The sequence below is a fragment of the Lytechinus variegatus genome, chromosome 10 (assembly GCF_018143015.1).
Source record: "Lytechinus variegatus isolate NC3 chromosome 10, Lvar_3.0, whole genome shotgun sequence".
Taxonomy (NCBI): Eukaryota; Metazoa; Echinodermata; class Echinoidea; order Temnopleuroida; family Toxopneustidae; genus Lytechinus; species Lytechinus variegatus.
Genome location: NC_054749.1, coordinates 22,063,011 through 22,083,870, shown reverse-complemented (window position 1 = coordinate 22,083,870; position 20,860 = coordinate 22,063,011). Strand labels below are relative to the sequence as shown.

Below are 20,860 nucleotides of genomic sequence, written 5' to 3'. Positions count from 1 at the left end.
AATTGCTGGGATTTCAAATTAATCCAGGTGCACTGTAATTATGGACAATCGAATTCCCGATTTAGTTTGACTCCTAAAGATTCATTTCATGGTAAGCCCGAAGATTTTTCTCGAGATTTTATTAATTTTTTCAACATTGAGATATTATCAATATTAAGGGATGGCCACTATGCTGTACCAAATTCATCAATAGGCTGCTACAGAATACATATTCCTTCTGATCAAAAGCATTCCTATATTAAACCATTTCCCTCTCAATTTATGTTTGTCATTGGAGAGAATTCGATGAGTATGTGCTCCCTGACATTTCCGGAGTGTATTCAGGTATAGCACAGCCATTATCATCATGATCATGTGACTCCAAACTAGAGATCTTTAATATCCTACCTTCTCTCGACTCATTGCCTAGTTATATTCAGTCAACCCCTTTTTGAAAGAAGGCAACGTGATTGATTTAATTTAAGTATCAATTATGTAGAACGCGTTTATCTTATAAACGGATCGTTCGTTGCTTTAGTGTGAAAAAAATACTGAAAGGAAAATTTGATCTAATTTTTAAATATGATATTTCATTGAAATTAAAATTCATTGAACTTAAATGTATTATTACTGTCTTCAGGATGTTACAGGTCAACCCCATACATAGCAGGCAGTTCATTGGAATAAATAAAGGTAAGCATGTAAGAATGTCACTGAAAATTAAATCGAAATCAAATAAATGAAAAGTAAGAACAACATTAAAAAAATATGGTTTTTCCTCATTGGAATAAAGAAAGGAAATCACACAAGAATAAAATTGAAAAATTAATCGAAACCAGATAAATGAAAAATAAGAAAGTTATGTTTTTTTAAGGTTTTGCTCATTTGCGCAAAACAGCGATAAGCACATCGCAGTGATCTCACTTCTAAATGCATCTCTCCTCTACCCATGGTATAACATGAGCTTAAATCTGTTATATCTACAGTAGGTATATTATTCTCTTTTCTCCCCGTAATAGGAATATTGATAAGCTTATAGGCATGGAAAAGTCAGTATCCGCGTGCGCAATTTCGATTCCTCTGCAATGCGAACATGGAACACAGAGTTTCCTCATCTTGCAGTCAGGTGCTTCAGCGTGAGCTTCTGAGATCACTTGAAATATTAACAGATGCGAGCTGGAGTTACTATATAAATCCTCGACACGCTCCCAGTTTCCGTGACAACGTGAGCTGGAAAAGACGGGGACACATCGATTGCTCGCATCTGTTTGGTGAGATTCCTTCATTTTTCGTTCTTTCTTAAGATTAGGCAGCAGAAAAGAAAAATCATCTTTTTGTGGATTCTTGAACAGGCACCATCGATGCGTCTAATATTCTATCAATCATTCAAAAGGTTCATTTCACGCATGTGTGCCTAAACAGAGTGGTTAAACCTACCGCCTTAATTCGTCCAATGCGCACGTGAAATATGAAGGATGAGATCTTTTTTTTATTCGCTTGAGAGTGGAGTGAAGTGGCAAAAGCCCAGCGTAAGTCAGTAGATGCCTTGTTAATACACTAATTAAGCCATCTTTCTATGCATGCCTGGGAAGGCAAACAGAGATGATATTCATGAATTTCATTTTCGAAATACGTAAAAAAAATGGATCTAGTGATAATTCATGGAAGCAAAACAGCTGGTTTCGTATGACGTCCCAAGGAGGATATCGACTATTGTGACGCTCAACATCTTCATGTATCATTCCCTAACTTGACTTTGAAGATCAAAAGAATGCAAGAAATATGGACGAGTAAGTTTATTTTGGTCAAATGGATGCTGCATTCGTTTAACGAGAAGACGGACGGAAAGTCGATTTCGGTTTCTCGAACATAATGATGAAAGCCTTTTTGGGGGACATCCTCCTGTATCTTTATTTGACCGAATTTTATCCTGGAAGTTCTGCCTGAAAATGTATATAACAGTGAAATAAATCTTATTTTGAACTTCAGATTGGATATTCATGGATACCATAACCCCAATTATCATATTTGACTGACATTTCTGTTTAATTTCAAGACATGCACAGCTGACCTATGTACAAGCCAGTAATCTGTTGAGAATATTCAGAACACAGGATGAGAGAAAGAGACACTGTGACAGCTTGAGAGAGCGAAAATGCCAAACCATACACGTATGCTTAATGACCCTATATAGTTAGCATTTTTATGTCTTGACGCTACTTCAAATACATCAACACATTAGATGTGATGAAGTTTACCAACTTCTGTTCTGTGACTAGTGAAATATGATAGCTACGTTGACGGTTGTACACAATCGAATTATATACACGTATTATCTGGTTATGGTATGTAAGAGATCATATCGTATCCCAATCTGACAAGGCACACCGTATCGCTTCTAGCATTGATACGTACCGACTTTTTTCCGTGTACTTCCTTGAAAAGAAAAAAATCCATGAAAATACAAACTGTTTTCCCGGGTTTTTTTAATGACATCAGACTGTTCTCGGCACAAGAAAGAGAGAGTTGGTTTCTGCGAGGCTTCTGAAACTTACACGGTTACAATCAAGCACGCATTTCTACATTTATCAGTCCCGGCGATCAAAGCTGTCAACGAGTAAACCAGCCGAATAATGCCGTCATCTACTGAGAGTTTGTCTTAACCATGTTAACGCGCCCCTGTATAGATCATTTTGGCATAATTGTGGGTCATGAACGGACTTAATGAGAAACCCTAGACACTACCCGAGACACTTCCCCGCTGTCGCCGTTCCGATGGCTTGTTCGATAGAGAGATTAGCATCAACTCCCCATTCCTCTCTCACATATTCGTCGAAGTGATATTAATAAATAATATGTGGAATATCTGTCGCCATCCAGTATCAGCATTGTGGATTATTAAACAATTGTCGAAATTTTGACGCTGGAGTTCCATGCCAGTATTGGCAGGTTTCCTCATTCAGAGGGAAAAATCCAGAAAATGAATGATAATACTTGATGAAAATCGCACTTGTAATTGAAAGGCTTTGTACCAAACGGAACGGAAACACGTCTTTGTACTATTTAGTGACAAAACGCAGCTAATTTACACTCTCATCATTGATGCAATTATAATCGCAGTGACTTGTACTTTTACAAAATTATCAATTGATGTAAACTGCCCCACTTATCTTTCGAAAAACTAATTAAACTAATCAATCGATAGAAAAAAAATTGATCGATGATATACGTGGGATGCCTAGCTGCTGTGCGGTTTAACTGAGAAGGCAATGTCAGACAGCTTTTCCCGCATGAACGAATCTGGAAGCGTGGGCATGAATACCTGATGACTGGAGATGTTACATCTTCGGTTACTGAACCCTGAAATTTCTGGATTTCCCTCACATCCAGCATCACTCACTTTCCTGTTCGTAATTATTTATAATTATTTACAATTATTCATAACCTCATAACACTTTATGCAACGGTTTCAATAAATGATTTGGCGTTGCCCGCATTTTACTCCAACGAACTACACTCCGCCCTCATTTTTCAAAGAGCCATTTACTGAAAAGACTCGGTAAGGAGCGGTGCTGAAAACTTTCTGTGCCTTTTAATACGAATAGGTTGTCTTGAAGGAAATTAGTTACTATGAGACACTATGAGAGATACGTTTGCTGTGACTGATCCTTAGTATTATGCCGTCAAAGTCAATATTCTCTGACTGAATGAAGTATTTCTTCATTTTTATTTGGATTTCTCGAAATTAAATGTATAGGAAGTGTTGTTTAGAAGTCTCTTGAACATTATTTTTTCTGTAAAACAGAGGACATTCGAATATTTTTATCTCTATACAGAAAAGCTTTCAAAACGCACCATGCTCTTCAAATCCATTCTGATTGCGGGGTTCCTCTGCATATTTATCATCGGTGTCTGTGCTAACGCCCTGGTAATCCTGTTATCTTTCAAACCCAGTGGAAATGTCAATGTTAACGTCAACGTCAATACAATCAACACCTACCTCGTCAACATGGCCGGAGCGGACCTGCTCTACATATTCGGCTGTCTATTCTACACACTGACGAACTACAACCAAGACGGATGGCTCTTTGGTGACGTAGGCTGTCGGTTGATCCTAAGCATCGACGTCCTCACCATGCACGTTAGTGTTTACATCCTCACTGTGATGAGCATTGAGCGCTATGTGGCTGTTGTCCATCCGATGTTGTCTCTGAAGTACCGGAGTGTCGGCTTCGCTCGGGTTATCGTGGCGGTAATCTGGGTATCTGCCTTGATATTAGCGACACCAATGGTGGCCAGTATGGCATTGACTCGAATTCATGACGGTCACGGATCTGTAAAATACACTTGCGCTTGGACGCTGAACGGAGATGATTCTCTTTCCACCTACATGATCTCAGTCTTTCTTATCACCTTCGCCATTCCGTCCATTATCATGGTAATTGCCTATTTGCTCCTCATGGCACATTTTTGTCAGGTCAGGTCAGAGCGTACTGGTAGCCAACAGGTACGACGATCGAAACGTCGAGTAGCACAAATCGTGTTTCTGGTAGTTCTGGTCTTTTGGATATGTTATACTCCATTTTGGGTCTACCAACTCACCGTCCTGCATGTTGAAAACTTTGATCCTAAGCAGATTATGGGGCTCGTCACTCTAATTATATCATACCTTAATTCTTGTTTTAACCCTTTTCTCTATACTCTTTTGCCAAAGAGGTATAACGTCTGGCAAAAGATGAGGAAACAGAGTTCCTTTTCCGCCCCAAAATATCGTCTTACGGGTAGACCAGAAGTATGCGACTCTCTTTAAATTAGAATAGGGCGTTTCCGCAACTACGATGCGGAACGCTTTTGGGAACACAGAGAACGTATTGTCAAATGCCCTTCATGATAATGAAGTCTTTGTCGAGGGTTGGTGACTTGAAACAGCAGTTTCGTCCTGGACTCTGCTGTTCCGATTCGCTAAATTTTGACAAAGCCCTCCGAGCATTTCATTATGACTTGATTTGCATTTCTAATGCATTTGCTGTGTTCTAGGATTCTTTATGCGTATTTTGCCATTAAGACGACGTCCCATAGTTTTATTTTTCTACTAAGATAGACTGTGTAATTTTATGTCTATATATTGTTAGAATAATCTTTGTGATCAATGGGTTAATTCCAACAAAATAATTTCACTGCAATTGGGATCTGTTACATTCTTAGAATAGTGCCATTTCTGGGCCATGTTGCATAAAAGTTCCTATTATGGTAACTTTACCATCTAATGGTAACTTTCCTGAAATCCTTGATCCTGATGGGCTGATTAGCATTGCTACCATGGTAGCATGGATGGCAAAGTTACTATAATATTAACTTTTATGCAATGGGGCCAAGAACTTAAAAGTGGACAGTTGTGATACATTGTTCCAGTGAAATCATGACCAGGCTCTTGTGATTTATTCACTCATCTTTTTTTTTTACAAAGGTAGAATAGAAGATTAGACATTTGATTAGAACTGGAAGCGGAAAACAGAAATTACATTATATTTCTGCCATTAAAATGAGTTATCCATCACTAGTGTTATTCATTTATATTATTTTTCCAATGGAAACAAAAATTATACAAGCAAAGAAGCACAGAATATCAATTTAATAAAAATTACATCATGAAGAATGATCCTAAATTCAAAGTTGATTTAGCAAGAAATGTGTTAAAGGTTCAAAGAACTTAAAGTTTATTTACTTACATCGACAATAATAAAACACAAATGTCTGACCAGCTACAGACTGCAGTCTGATGCATACCAGGCTCCCGTAACCATGGTAACACAAAGGTTAGCAATTAATCGAAAGTTGGATTTTCATGATTGATTGTATTTTGTAGTCTATGCAGTCAATCGTAGTAAAATATTCTATGATCATTGCTATAAACTTTGTGTTATACAGGCCCCCGGTGTTCCTTGCCCGTAAAGAGGATAAAAATAGAGAAGACTCAAGTTTATCAAACAGGACAAAATCATTTATCTAACTCAGGCATTGATATGAAGACAGTCGCTTTATGAAACAAAACATATTTTCAAATTCGAGTTAAGTGAATCCGAGAGCATTAGAAATTATGAATTTTTTTCATGATCATTGTGATTTTTATCAATAAATATGCTATTAAATTATCAATAATTGTGTTTTCTTTCGTGAGAATTTGATTCATCAACTCTTGTTCTTAACGTCTCATTTTACGCCTGAACACAATCATTTACAAGACTTTTCAATCCACCTTTTTTTATCAGTTTTGTCGATGTGTAAGAAATTATGAAAAATATTTTAGTTTTTGTTCGTCATAAATAATGCATAAAGACGTGTGGTTGCAAAGCAAAAACACAATCATGCTCTATGTGAGACCGTGAGTTGCTATTCATAGAAAGAAGTCTTTAAAGGTAAATTATGTGTACGTTCGTTGATGCCCATTACAATTCAACGAGTAACAGTCAAAACCGATTTCAGAACCCTTTTCCTATATGTCCTTCGTAAAATGCAGTTTGCCCATTACTCTAAGTATCATTCGGAACATTAGGCTAAATAACATACATATTGCCTATAATAAGTCACTCGTATTGCCATCGTATTTTTCAGTGTTATTCACGTATATTACAAGACGTTAAACAATCATCATATTGTGTCATGTATAGACGTGTTGTATATAGAGAAAGGTGAAATGACCAATGGTGGTAGTGAGCTCAGTATAATGTAAAGGATCTCTTGAAGCACATTCTCGACGCCACTATAGACAGAAGTGAAGGTTAATTGAATGCTAGGGGAAAGTAACAAAGAAAATATTACACTTTCAAATGACGAACGCATCCATCATGTTTTTCATTCATTCTCCTGTCACACCTACAAAACGGATCCCCACTGATCCAAGTTATTGGAAACGATTGGTGTAGGGTTGGATGATTTCGTTGGTGGGTGTGACTGCAGGGCAGGTTATTCTTTGCAATTGTATTTTTACACCTGACATCTGCTTGCCATCAGGGGGAAGTCATCGCGTGGTAACGTGGTAAGGGGAAAACTAATGCCAATTGCTAATATCTCGGTCACATTTACTTTACGGCGGCCGTACGCGAGTCGAAAACAGCCGTTTTAACATTTTAGTATCAGCTATATACATATATATATATATACATATATATATATATATATATATATATATATATATATATATATATATATATATATATATATATATATATATATATATATATATATATATATATATTTATACATATATAGGTGATTTGAATGAAAATGAATAAAACGGCTGTCTTCGACTCGCCGTAAGGCCGTCGTAGAGTTTTAAACGTGACTGAGGTATAAGCGATAAATTGCCAACGTGTTAAACAAAGGTGTTTCATATACCACATTCGTCATCGAAAGTGATGATCTCGTCACCCTTTCAAACGAACTAAAAAATAATGAAGTTTGCTAAATAATAGCTGTTGAAGTTAAAGTGCAATTCCATATAATCATTGAAATGAGTTGCCAGTCGAGGCAATTGTGTATACTGAGGGTGCAATTTTTTCTCCATCTATATATGACTAAAACTAAACTTTTATTCATTGGAAAGCACCTGGGACTTTATGAAGGTGATGGAAAAGGTAGCAAAGAGAGTTGCTACTTACATCAGTCAGTTCGAGAGCTTACAGTCTTGAAGCCATACATTTTCATGATTGTAAAGCGCTTAAAATGGCTTCTGATGAAGTGATTAAGGCTAAATATAATTATGACGGCATACTATTAACTTAAATTAAAGTGAAACCGAGTCGTATCTTACCAGGCAATGCATAATACAACTAAAAAAATGTTAGTTAGATTCAACGTGCATTGTATATGATTTATCGATTGAAAATAAGTGAATATGCTTCTGGTTTTCTTTGCTCTGCCGATTTGCCTATTCAAATTATGTGTGTATTATAACAAATTGCAATATTTGTAAATGCTGGTGATGTTATGTATGTGAAATATTCTTTTATTCTGTACATTCGCACAAACATAATTATTGTACTTTTGCCTAGAAGGAAAAGTGTCACGAGCCTTGTAATCTTTTTATTTCTCTTGGTGGCATCTTTATCTGGAACGTGATGAGTACCCTTTATGGATCCCGTTGAAAAATGTAAAAGGTTAGTGTTACTTCGACGGATTCTTGGTCTTCATCTTGCTCTTCGTTTTTGATGGAGTAAATTCAGGTGATACATGTATGTATGTCATAAATATATATATATATATATATATATATTTATATATATATATCATTGGGAATTGTTAAAGCACCTTGAAAAGCACCTTACAAAATTGAGATTATCTTATTTTAGAATATGTATTCTTTTTAAACATGCTTCGTGGCAGTTGATATTACGAAAAAAATAAATTATGCTCTCTAATTTATGTTATGATACTGGCTTCTGAAGTTTAGTTCCCTTCCTTAATCAATTGACATCAACAGAACCAACACGAGCATCTGTTTACCATTAAATAAAGCTATTTATATTATTAATTCAATTTCATTAATCAAAAAGGTTGTATGATCGATAGCGCACACCTATACATCAGAAAATAATTATATATGCTTGGAATTATCCGTTATTCTCCAAAGTGGAATTTCAAAAGAAAATTATACAAAAAAAGCAAAACATACTCTAGATGTTCTTACTTTCTAAAATTTGAAAAATTGAATTAAAATTTAAAGCCGATCTTCTTCCCTTATAGAAAACACACATTCGGCAATACTGTAACATTTTCAATCTGGTGCATCTATCCAATTTGGAGTGCACAATAGGAGTCTGGATAACGATATCCCATGTTTTTGTTTTATGATTCCTTTTCTGAAAGATTTACCCATTTATTTTTTTTAGATTTTTACTGAATTTTCATTTTTGAGTTACTTTAATTTATTACAATATATATTTCTCTTCTGGTACATTATGCTGCCGTTTAATACATTATTTTTAATATGCCCTGCCTATGTCAGCAATGCGACCGTGTCCTGGGCTCTCTGTTCCTATGTCTAATTTAATGTATAAAATTTATTTTTGTTCATGCTTTTTTTGTTTTTTGTGATGCAAACAACTGCATACGCAAAGAGGGGTAGAAATTAGACGATGAAATCGTCAGACGAACAAGACAATTTTCTCCGCCAAAAATTATGTCCTGATTTTCTGTCGGTTTTTGATCGAGAAATTCATGAATCTCATTTCATATAAAATCCTCTTTTTCAACATAAGTTCTATTTTAATGATACGATTTGATAAATGAAAAGTGTTCGCTAGTATTATCTCCAGCCTCTTGTAACCATTCCTCTGATCCATGCTGTAATGTTGCAGCAATGAAATTCCTAATAAGTTCTTTCTCGAACAATAGTGAGTCCGCCCTGCAGAACGAATTCAAGATCACGGTAAATGTATTAAAAATGCAAGATAAATCACTAAGGTATTTTTTGTCGAAAATTGGTGAACTAGAACGGCAGTCCGTCCTAAGTATCGAAGCTGACGAAAAAAATACAAATATGTCGTTTGTGTGGAGTCGAGGGCAAAACTACTGTTCTGATTTACCAATTTTCGACAAAGACTTCGTGGTTGTAATTTATCATTACGAGCATTTGGCCATAAACTTTGAACGCTCTTAAAAGCGCTCTGCGATGTGTTGCGAAAAGTCCGAATAACAAGAGCGACGGGACGAACTTGAAAGTATGGGGGCTGAGCCGAAAATGTGGATGGAGAGGTTTCAGTTTGAATTGAAGTAATTCAAATTGAATTAAATGTTATGCATGCGTAACATCACACTTTTTTGAGCATCATTCCTAAAAAGTTAGGGCTGAGGCCAACTGCCTCCCCCAGTTCCATAGCCCTTGAATAAGGCTAATGGTAAAACTTCAAAACAATATTAAGAAGTTACTCCTGGCCAGCTTAAAGAATGAATTTGATAAAAGTAGCATTGAAAATTAAAGAGGAAGAGCAATGAAGTGTATCTAAAGCCACTTTCTCATTTTTTTCTTTTGTGTTTTACCGTAAGAAATATTGTTTTATTTAACTGTTCTACTGAAACTATAAAATTAGGGTCGGTCATTGATCAATGCAATATAATCAATATGCTTGAACTGAGATAGTTTGTAACTGTATGCATCGCATTGAACATGATGAGATGAAAAAAGGGAAAAGTATGGAATTGATGTCATAAGGCCATTCATCGCATGTATTACTCCGAGTAAACGCATGCCTTTAAAATTCAATACTATGCCACACAAAACTCTTTTTTTTCTTCCAGAGTTATATTAATTTACAGTCACAAAGTAAATGTACTACACGATAGTACCAGGATGAATCGACAAATATGTATTTGACCATGAAATAAATTCCATTTAAAAAATACTATATGTACCAGCATAAGTTTAGTTATTGAACGGAAATGCAATTTTCATCATTTTCATTTAAAGTTCATTATCACTCCCATGCGTATATAGTTTCTGCCAGCATAAGCAATACAAACGAAGGGTCAAAATAAAGGACATTAACTTTTAAAGAGGATTTTATCACTCGAAGTCCTTCACAGACCAAAATTTTTACTGGTTCAATATAAAAATAATTGCTTTTATATTTTTCACACTTCAAGGCTGAGCCCACACCACCAAAAGATAAATAGATTTGAAAAGATAGAGAAATTCATAGAAATATAACTCTGAAAATTTCATCAGAATTGTTTTATGATAATCATAGTAATAAACTTATCATAAATTTGTTCGTGCATAGGAAGCATTTCAATACAGGTTATTTAACAACTGCAAAATTATATTATTTTTGTAAATCGACAGTTTATTACATTAAGTGGCATTGAAATGCAAATATGCTTTATTTTTGAAGATGGATCTGCTTTGAAAATAGTTTGACATGTAAATTGTGTAGAATAAATTAGTATAAAGTTTTTTATATATATACTGGTGTTGAAATGGCGTGAAAGTAATTTTCTGTCTTTCACATATCATGTTCTTATTGAATGTAAATCGTGTAAATGACGTATTTTTGTGTTACACTGTATTTAATAAATTCACATTTTGAATTAATTGAACAAAGTGTGATAATGTGTATTATTTATTTCATGCCGTTTAGTCCATTCTGCATATTCATTATTCCTTTTTTGGCGATATTCTTCTTGTCCTTTATGTTTATTCTGTATATCGAGCTTCCAGTAGATATTTACAACAAAAAATAAATAAAACATTGAATAAGCATCAAAGAAAGAGGGAGGAGTGGTATTTGTATTTGAAATGTTAAGGTCTTCCATGATGTTACAACAGTTAATACTAATCCATTATGACAAATCTCTGCCTACGTTTTTGAAGTGAGTTACAACGTAAGCCTTGATATAACCAGAGCTTTCGTAAAACGATGCTGGCAATGCCCGGGCAATCATCTAAAAAACTACCTCCTTAATTATTTCTGGGAAAATCTTGGAGGTTCCATTTATTTTCTTTAGGTTTGATTTTTTTCTTGATTTATGCGACATTTGAAGCCACTTACCTTTTTTATCATGCCATACAAAGTATGAAGCGCAATAATTGCGCTATATTATCATTATTATTTTTAATTACCATTATTGTTGTTGTTATTATCGTTATTATCATTATCTCCATCTTCTCCCCTTCCTTCCCCCTCTCTATTTTGAGGGAGGCGAAAATGCCCCCTAACTTTTATGGAATGGGAGCGACCACCCCCTGCCAACCGACCCGCTTCCAATGCCCGGTTAGTATCGTATAAGCCATGTCTAATTTACATTACGAGCAGTTTAATAACAGCCCTGAGAGGGCATTCGTGACTTGTATAACTTGAGGTATGATGAACAGGTGCAAAAGGCGTTAAAAGGCCCCAACTTTGTATTCACTTCTTACCCACAACCTCTGAGGTGTAAAACGCGAGATTATAAGGCTTGCGTTTGGCAAATCATTTCAACCTTCATCTACGCAATGTAGGGAGTCTTCACAAATACCATGGAGCTAATAGCTCTATGCAAATACGATGGGACTGATTTTCCAACACAGAAAATACATTGTCAAACGCCCTCATGACAAAGCAGACATCGTCGAGAATCGGTAAATAACTCTGGACAAACGACATATTTGCATGGGGGGGGGGTGTCAGCTCAGAATCTTACGACGATCAGCTCTCCCGGTTCACCAGGTTTTCGACAAAGACCTCTGACGCTGTCCATTGTGATTTGACTGGTAGTTTCAATAGATTAACTATATGTTGTAGAATCCGTCCATGTCGCAATTGCGAAAACGAGCTAATATCAGATACACACGCTCGCCAATCTTCCTTCACATTCACCCATTACCACACACGTTATCTTTTTTTTCTCTCTTTAGCACATACTCATATCCTCACACACACACACCTACACACCCTCCCTCTCTCACACACACACTCCACACACCCCGTGCATACATTTGGCCTCCAAAACCAGATGGGGGACCAACAAACGTGCTGTTGGTGACAAAAGTAGCAATTTGCTCCGGAGTGCATTTTGCAGTTAAGCCTGCGATGTGCATATTTATCAGTTCGTTATGCACCGTTCTAACTTCAGTATGGGTCAAGCTAGCGCACTGATATTACCGACATTGTATTAACATTATTGTTCGTCACATCTACATACTATGTACTCTTCTATCCATTGAGAAAGTAAGTGAAATTGCGTATTTATACGAGTGAAAAACGACGATGGTGTGCGTGTGTGGATGGGTGAGGTGTATTTAGGCGTGTATGATTTTTTTATTAGTGTATTTGAGAGGATGTTTATGTGTGCGAGTAGCGTACCTAGAATTTTCCAGAGGGGGGGGGGCAAATTCGTCCTCCAAAAAAAATGACAAGCTAAAAAAAACGCATGTAAAGGACATTTCGCACCAGAAAAACATTGACAAGCAAAAAAAAAAGTTCATAGTAGGGGGCCACTTGTGGCTCGTCAGGGATCAGTTATGACTCGTCGAGGGGGGGGGGGCAGGGATACGTCCCTTGCATGGGTTGTGACTCGTCCGGGGACAGTCTGCCCCCCATAGGTACGCTATTGAGGTTATTTCTGCTAACGAAATCAATGAATTAATTTGAAAAAAGTAGGTTCGCGCACTGAAACTTGGAAGGGTGTGGGCGAGTGTTTGTGCGTGTGACTGAGCTGAGTGGTAGTGGATCAAAATGTACATTTTGTTGAAAGTATAAACTTTAATAGAAAACCAAAGCCCAACCTTTTTCAAACAGTAGTCTCTATTGCTACAGTCACAATCATGGGCGGAAATCCCAGGGGGGGGAACAGGAGGGACGTGTCCCCCCTACCAAAAATAGTAGGGGGGACACAATATCAAATGTCCCCCTACTATTTTTGGTATTTTATGATGGAGAAAAATGCATCATTCACATTCGAAATAATACATGTATTTTTGACTAAATGAACTTACATTTTGGGTGAAAGCCTGTTTTTTTTTTTTTTTTGCTTGTCAAATTTTCCAGAGTGAATAAAGTAAGATGAGGGGAAACTTGGAAAATAAAAAGAATCTTTTATGTCACTATACAAAATTTTCGCTCGCGCTCGCATTGCCTCTTAGGTGATTTTTCAATATTGACCTTAAATATCATGTTTGGAAGTCAATATACCTTATTCATTTCACCTCAGATATCGAACTTTTATCATTTTGTGTGATTTACAAACTGATTAAAAAAAGTAATCTGTAAAAGTTACAGCTTTATGGTCTGAATATTGACATTTTCTACTCGCACTGAGCGCTCGCAAATTCGATTTATTTAGTAGGGGAAGGCGGGGTAAGTTGAGCTTAGCATAGGGGCATGTTGAGCCACCACTCCCACGCCAATAATGAATGAGTCAGACATTATGGTGGTGTCATGTATTGATGACCCATTACATAACCCTTAACCTCACCACAATGTTTTCGATTTTGAAACAAAAATTACTTTTTTAGAGGGAAAAATACAAATTTCAGCCAAAAAAGTAAAAAAGGGTGTAAAAAATAGTGCTTTTTACCCACACATGTCTTAAAATATAATAAAGAAATAAGAACAGTATTAGTAGTCCAGGTATGAATCTTCATTCTTGTCATAGTCTTTTACATGATGGATGCATAAGAAAAGTGTGGATGTGAAAATATCGCATTAAGTTAGGACTGGGGTACTTTGAGCCGGCCAACATGGGGCAAGTTGAGCCATGGTAATTCGTATGGTAATGTATAATAAAAAAAAAAAAGAAAGAAACCTTGAGTATTCATTGATATGCAGGCAGAAAGGTGCAAATTCACATGACAGTTATTTTACTTTTAGAGGATGTTAGTATTTATAGATAATTTGCAAGTGAAAAGACTTGACATAAAAAATTGACATACTGGTTCTTCTAACATACATTTTGTATACAGTTTTTGTGGCTCAACTTACCCCACAAGGTGTCACAACTTACGCCACATATGGTGCAAGTTGAGCCATTTGACATCGATTTTTTCAAAGGTCACAATGAATTTCAGTGTGGGGGTAGAAAGTTATATAATTATAGGTGAAAAAAAATTCCCAAGAATCAAATTTAAAGGCAAGGTACTTATTTCTACAATATTATTAGTCATATCAATTCTAACATGCAAAATGCAAAAAGTGTCACAACTTACCCCGCCTTCCCCTACCTATTATTTTTGTGTATTCCATTTAGTTTGAAAATATTTCTTTTCAAGTCTGATTGTCAAAATGTAGCAGAAAGTGCTACTCGCATTTTGATTGGCGATTTATGTATGCTCAAATTTGATTTTCATGACAGTTTATCAAAGACAGTTTATCTTCATGGCTAAGTGTAAGCAGTCTTTAACAAGTACCTTTCCAATCAATTCAAATTAAACCTATATGAACATTTTCTGGCTCCATTTTGCACGCTTTATTAATGTAAGGACCGGGTGTAAGAAAGACCCACAATTAATCATCCTTTTCATGATTTACAAAACATGAATAGAGTGTCTCGTTCTCAGGTCTAAATCTCAAAACTTTCTGCTCACGCTTCGCGTTCGCATCAATTGGTCAGTTATATACCTATTATATGTTTAAGTTACAAAAAGTGCTTAGAAATTTCCATTCTTTAGGTAAAAATTTCAGCTCGCGCTTCGCGCTTGCATTATTTGATTGTTGAAATATGTAACGTCTTCATTGCTAATTGCAAGCAGTCTTTAACAGATACCTTTTCCTCATTAACGTCTGCTCGCACTTCGCGGTCGTAGTAAATATTAAGTTGTATATATATCTTTTTCAGAATGACAAACATTGTCCAGAATGTTCAAATTCTAAGAAAAAATACATAAATGTTCCAAAAACAATTTGCTCGCGCTCGCATTATATAAATAAGGACAATGATATAATATATTTATGTTAAAAAGTGACATTGAAGACTACTCCTTCAATGAAACAGCGTGTGGCGTGCGCCTGTAATCCAAGCTGTGGGGGAAGTTACAAATTGATGCAGAGGTTCGAGCCCTGATCACGTCTTTCGGATGGTGACGTTAAAGGTCGGTCCCAGACGTAAATAATCATACCTGATTGATACACGTCTGTCAAAAACTCAAAATACACACACACACACACAGACAAAAACTACCTTCGAGCGGCCGATCGGGGATTAACATATGGCTGAATATGACTGTTTTCACCCCCCCCCCGCGCCATTGGCGAAGGCTGGATCAGCCCCTGTTGTCCCCCCTACCTTTCGGGACAGATTTCCGCCCATGGTCACAATGAAACCGACTCCAGACCAATTATTACGTGATTTCGAATTGCACATCATCGGTCGGATTGGAGTCGGTTAAACTATTGTTAGTGACTGAACACAGCGTCACATTGGTCCTTTCCCATCTTATCGACCACCTTAAACATCCAAGCATCATATCCCGGGCAATAGTAGTCCACAATTTTACCACAAGTATCGACTCACAAGTAAAAGTCCACGACTCGCATCGAATGCGCGTAGATATTGGATGTTATAGGATCATTTGCACTTTGAACATTAATGCAACTGTTGCTAACAAAATGGAATAAAGGGAGGAAACGTTAAAGAATGGATTCACAATTGAAGTAATTTCAAAATGTGATCGCTAAACGATGTGAACGATATAAACAGTAATTTAAAGGCCTCTACATATTTTTTAAATGTTGAATAACAAACATCAATAGCAAAAAAGCATGAGTAACCATGGTAACAGTGTTCCGTTGTTGTAAGTTGTGCGGCCAAAATAAATCACTAATAATTTCCATTAAAGTTGCAATGCGGAAAACGCATTTTTTTCTTTATTCAAAAGCCTTATGCTACAATTTCCATTAACTTGTTAGACAAGTTTAACACGTTGCCATGACATCTTTCAGTCTATATTTTAATTGGTCTTTATCAGGTCATAATTATGCATGGAATATGATGCATATTATCAAAATCAAGATAATAATAACATGTAGTTTAAGACGAGACAACTGATGATTGAAGAGCTTAACTCTACAAATTATGCCGTACAATATACATTTTCTCTCACATAAACACACACACACAGGCAAACAACGCAGCACACACACACGCATAAAACACAAGCACGCACACGCATAAAACACAAGCACACACACACAAGCACACACCCACACTTACCCCGTCTCTCCCTCGATCTCCCTCTCTTTACAGGCATGTCACTCTCCTACTCTCTCTCTCCCTCTCTTTCATTCTCCTCTTTCAACTCTTGTTCTTCTATTTCTTTTAATTTCTTGATTCTCAGTCAATGTGTCGCCTGTCTCTTTCCTCGCAGCCTCGACGTCATCCTTCAGGCCATTGTCTGCATCATTCTCACTCCTTTCCTTCAATGCATGAAGCCATCTGAAAATGATATCAAGCAAGTATATGGAACACCCGTCCACAGTTCGACATCTCTATTTAACTAAAAAGAAACAAACAAGAAGAATATCTGATGACAGTTTTTCTCTATTTCCTTTTTTTTCTCCTATTTGCCACAGAGACACATAACCCGGCACCTCATTTTCACTATGACCTCTGTTATGGATCTAGGTATTTTGTTCATTATTCGTGTAAGCGATATTAGTTGATAATGGAAAGAAAATGTCATGACTTATGTTCCAGAGAAGAAAGCCTAAACTCACTCGCTTTCTCTCTGATCTAAGGGGCCTGCTACATAAGCTTTTCACCTTATGAAGAAAAAAAATCTCTGTAAATAATGGCAATACTCTGATTTCCACAAGTATGTCATTGGCGGTAGGAAAATTACCCCGATTTTTAAATAAATATTATATTCACAATTTTCACTTGGCCTTTTCATCACATTTTCCCATTTTTCTGCTTTACGGTTTTTGTAAGGTCGTAACTTTAATGCCACCGCCCCCTCCCTCTGTCACTGCATCATCTATGATTGTTAGGAAGATACCTGTAAATGTAAACTTTCCTCCGGAATCTCTTTTGCACCTCTCTTGAAAAAAATACTTTGAATCGTATATATTGTGTCTTGCTATACCTGAAAATCCTCTGACCAGCTTTAATTTTGCCAATTACAAGGATAGTATCACTTGATCGTTACGGGGGGGGGGGCAAATAACAGTTGATGACTTTATACAAGATACCAGGGGCGGTTCTAGGATATTCCAATGAGGTGGGGAGGGGACACATCCGGCCCGTGCCCCTCCCCCTGTTCCACCACGGCAACATACAATACATAGGTTAAACCACCTCCAGACCGAGACAAGCTATTACGTGATTTACCTGTTGACGTGAGGTCTGGACAGGAGTAGATAAATCTCTGGACTATAAACCACGAGTTCTATGGTTTCTTTTTTTTATCTTTTCACCATTAATAAATAACTATCAAAGGGTTAAAAAAGGGCGTTCACAAATTTTATAATCCTACATATACGAAATGCCGCACATGAGGAAAAAAACTTGTTTATCTATAGAACCATCTTCGTCATTATCATTTTCAATGGAGAAATCTCTTTGAAGTACCCTTGACGGACAGTTCAAGCATTTGAATTCCTGAAGATATGTAATCTAACTTAAAACTGCGCTTGGTTTACAAGCCCTGGGGTAAAAATTATTTCCTGACAAGGAAAGCTACATGAGGACAGGCATGGTTATATTGAAATCGTGACATAACTGATTAAGTCACTTACTTTACAGAGAATGATGAAAAAGAGCTTCCAGTCATTTTCTGTTTTACTTTTCTCAACGACTCTTTGACGTCTTCAAAGGAGGCTCAGAATATTGACGTCGGAAAGTATTGTTCGGGTTAATCTCATCACATGTTATAAGTATCCCCTTTATCAATGCTAATTTCCTGTGAAAATTCCCCGGGAAAATTCCTTTCTCTACCTTTTTCTCCTCCTCCTTTCTCCTTTTCTCCCCTTTCTCAAGTATATTTTCTCACAATAATGATCTTAATACATTTTCTTCTCGATTTGTTTTCCTCATCTTTTTTATGGGTGCTATTGAATATTCTCTAAATGGGATGTAAATACGATCATAATGATATGACTCATGGACATCGCAATGGATTTTTTTTCTTAATCTGTTTCTGTTTATAGTAACTCCCGTAGGAACTCGGCAAGACAGCTTTTTGCTGATCACGCCAAGCTGATTAACAACCAATTACATAGGAAACATCTTACGTCTAGGTTAATCAGTCATAGTGGCTGACGTTATAGACAGTTGGTCTTTTTATCAAAGTGGAGACGATGCCGGGTTGAGATTCGAACTCACATCCTTGCGATTATGAGTCCAATGCTCCAACCACTGGACCACATGACCCATTATGTCTGCAATCACAGAATAACACATGATTATTCATAATAACGAACGAGCAAATGGGTAGACACGGAATTACTTTTGACCCAGGTATCAATAATCATGGTTCAATGACATAGAATAACCATTGATATCATTCCAAAATAATCAAAACTTTCATCAAGGATTACTTAGGAGTTTATTTTATAATGATGGTACTATGAAATGAACATTCATTTTGTATATTACCAAGCTCAGATAGGCATAATCGCTTGTACGTTTAGGGAATGTCTTGCTTGTGTGACTGGGAAGAACATCTCTTTTAGGTATTCTTTGTAATTATGACGTCATTGATTACTGTGCCTGATGGTAATATCTCGTCAACAGTTTAAATGACAAATAATGTGTTAGTCAGCTTACATAATAGACCAATCAACTTGAGTTGATGGAGCGTTGTGGCCCAGTGGATTAGTCTTTTGACTTTGAAACAAGGGGTCGTGGGTTCGAATCCCAGCCGTGGCGTAATTTCCTTCAGCAAGAAATTCATCCATATTGTGCTGCACTCAACCCAGGTGAGGTGAATGGGTAACTGACAGGAATTAATTCTTTGAAATGCCACCGCGCTGTGGGGCTAATGCCTGGGTAATGATATCCAAATCCTTTGGAAGCGCATAGGAACGTTATGACATAATGTGATATGCGCTATACAAGAACTGCGTTATTATTATTATCAAAATAGTAACTTTCTCATGTAGATCAGACGACTTACACGTGAAAATACACAAGTTAAATCACTTAAATAATGATTTCTGCTCCTATAGTTGTGGAGCATGTGCACAATAGATGCTCATTAATGCTAAGGAATTACCCAATTAAAAAATTAAGTTTGTCAAAATGATACTAAAAGACTCTGTTTGCAAAAGACTGTTTGAAACAAATTTTTGGATGTGTGTATATTTATTCGATTATATTTATTTCAATTAATTTGAACCTGTTCAAACAGGATAGAAAACATCAGCAACAACTTTCTTTTTTCTTTTTTTACATTATGGCTTTGCAGATGTGAACATGACAAAGTATGAAATACTATGTCTTTATTTCTATAGAAGCTACATTGAAAATTGAATAGCAGGATGGGAAAATATAGAAAATGAGAAGAAGAGAGAAATAAGACGGAGAGTTTGGTCATATTTTCTTTTAAAGTATATAGAGACCCGAAAATAGAGAGAGAAAACAAAGTATAGTGCAACGCCGTAATACGTAATAATCTGTAATAACATCAGACAAAATATCAACCCAATGTTTATTTATATAATACTTTTTCTTGTTTGAAAACTTGTAGGGTATAAGCTTTAGAGTATTTGAAGTTAATTCGGCAAGGAGTTCCATTTCTTGATTGCACTATGTAAGGAATGATAGCATGAAGTGTGTGTGTGTTATTGTGTGCATCAGCATGTGAGAGCCTTATACAGATGCTTATTCTTCTCCTATACTGACAATTTGGTTTTAATTAGCCAAACTAGAAATTATTCATTTTCTGATTAACATTTCTTTAATTTCATTGAGCAGGTACGAGATAAAACTAATAGATTTCTTGTTGTCTTTTTTCGAATATGTCCACCGCCCACTACGGTCTTATAATATAGAATTTTCATCAAAAAGCAAATTTCATCTTTTCCCATTCTATCCTCCCTATTCCCTGCTATATACTAAGCCATGAACCTCCCTGTGAACCCACATGCTCTACCTTATATGGTTTTGTTTATTATTACAAGCCGTTAGGCACACTTACATGAATACTCTGTTACAATCAACATACGCTTCATATACCATCCGGTTAAGAAGGTAGAAAATTCAAACGTTCTAAGATTTATTGTACAGCCTAGGAGCTTATATCCCACTACAAGCTCCGTTTTATGCTTTTCTCTCTATTATATTCTAGTCCATGTGTTTCATTCCGTATAATCAGATATACTAAGTTGCGTCGTAATATTGATATCAAACCGAAATTTACCTGGTCCCCGTAACACATAGGTCAGCAAATAATCGCTGATTTGAAATAACA

At 36.3% G+C, this 20,860-nt stretch overlaps 1 protein-coding gene across 1 annotated transcript; it reads left to right on the top strand.

Moving 5' to 3' along the window:
• The first annotated feature begins 1,073 nt into the window (after positions 1–1,073).
• LOC121422194 (urotensin-2 receptor-like) lies at positions 1,074–5,192 on the top strand. Its single transcript, XM_041617088.1, has one exon. The coding sequence runs from the start codon at positions 3,836–3,838 to the stop codon at positions 4,787–4,789; it is 954 nt and encodes a 317-aa protein (XP_041473022.1). The 5' UTR covers positions 1,074–3,835; the 3' UTR covers positions 4,790–5,192.
• Positions 5,193–20,860: the final 15,668 nt, after the last annotated feature.

Coding starts and splice junctions, on each gene's coding strand:
- LOC121422194 (XM_041617088.1), top strand. CDS start 3,836: ATGCTCTTCAAATCCATTCTGATTGCGGGGTTCCTCTGCATATTTATC.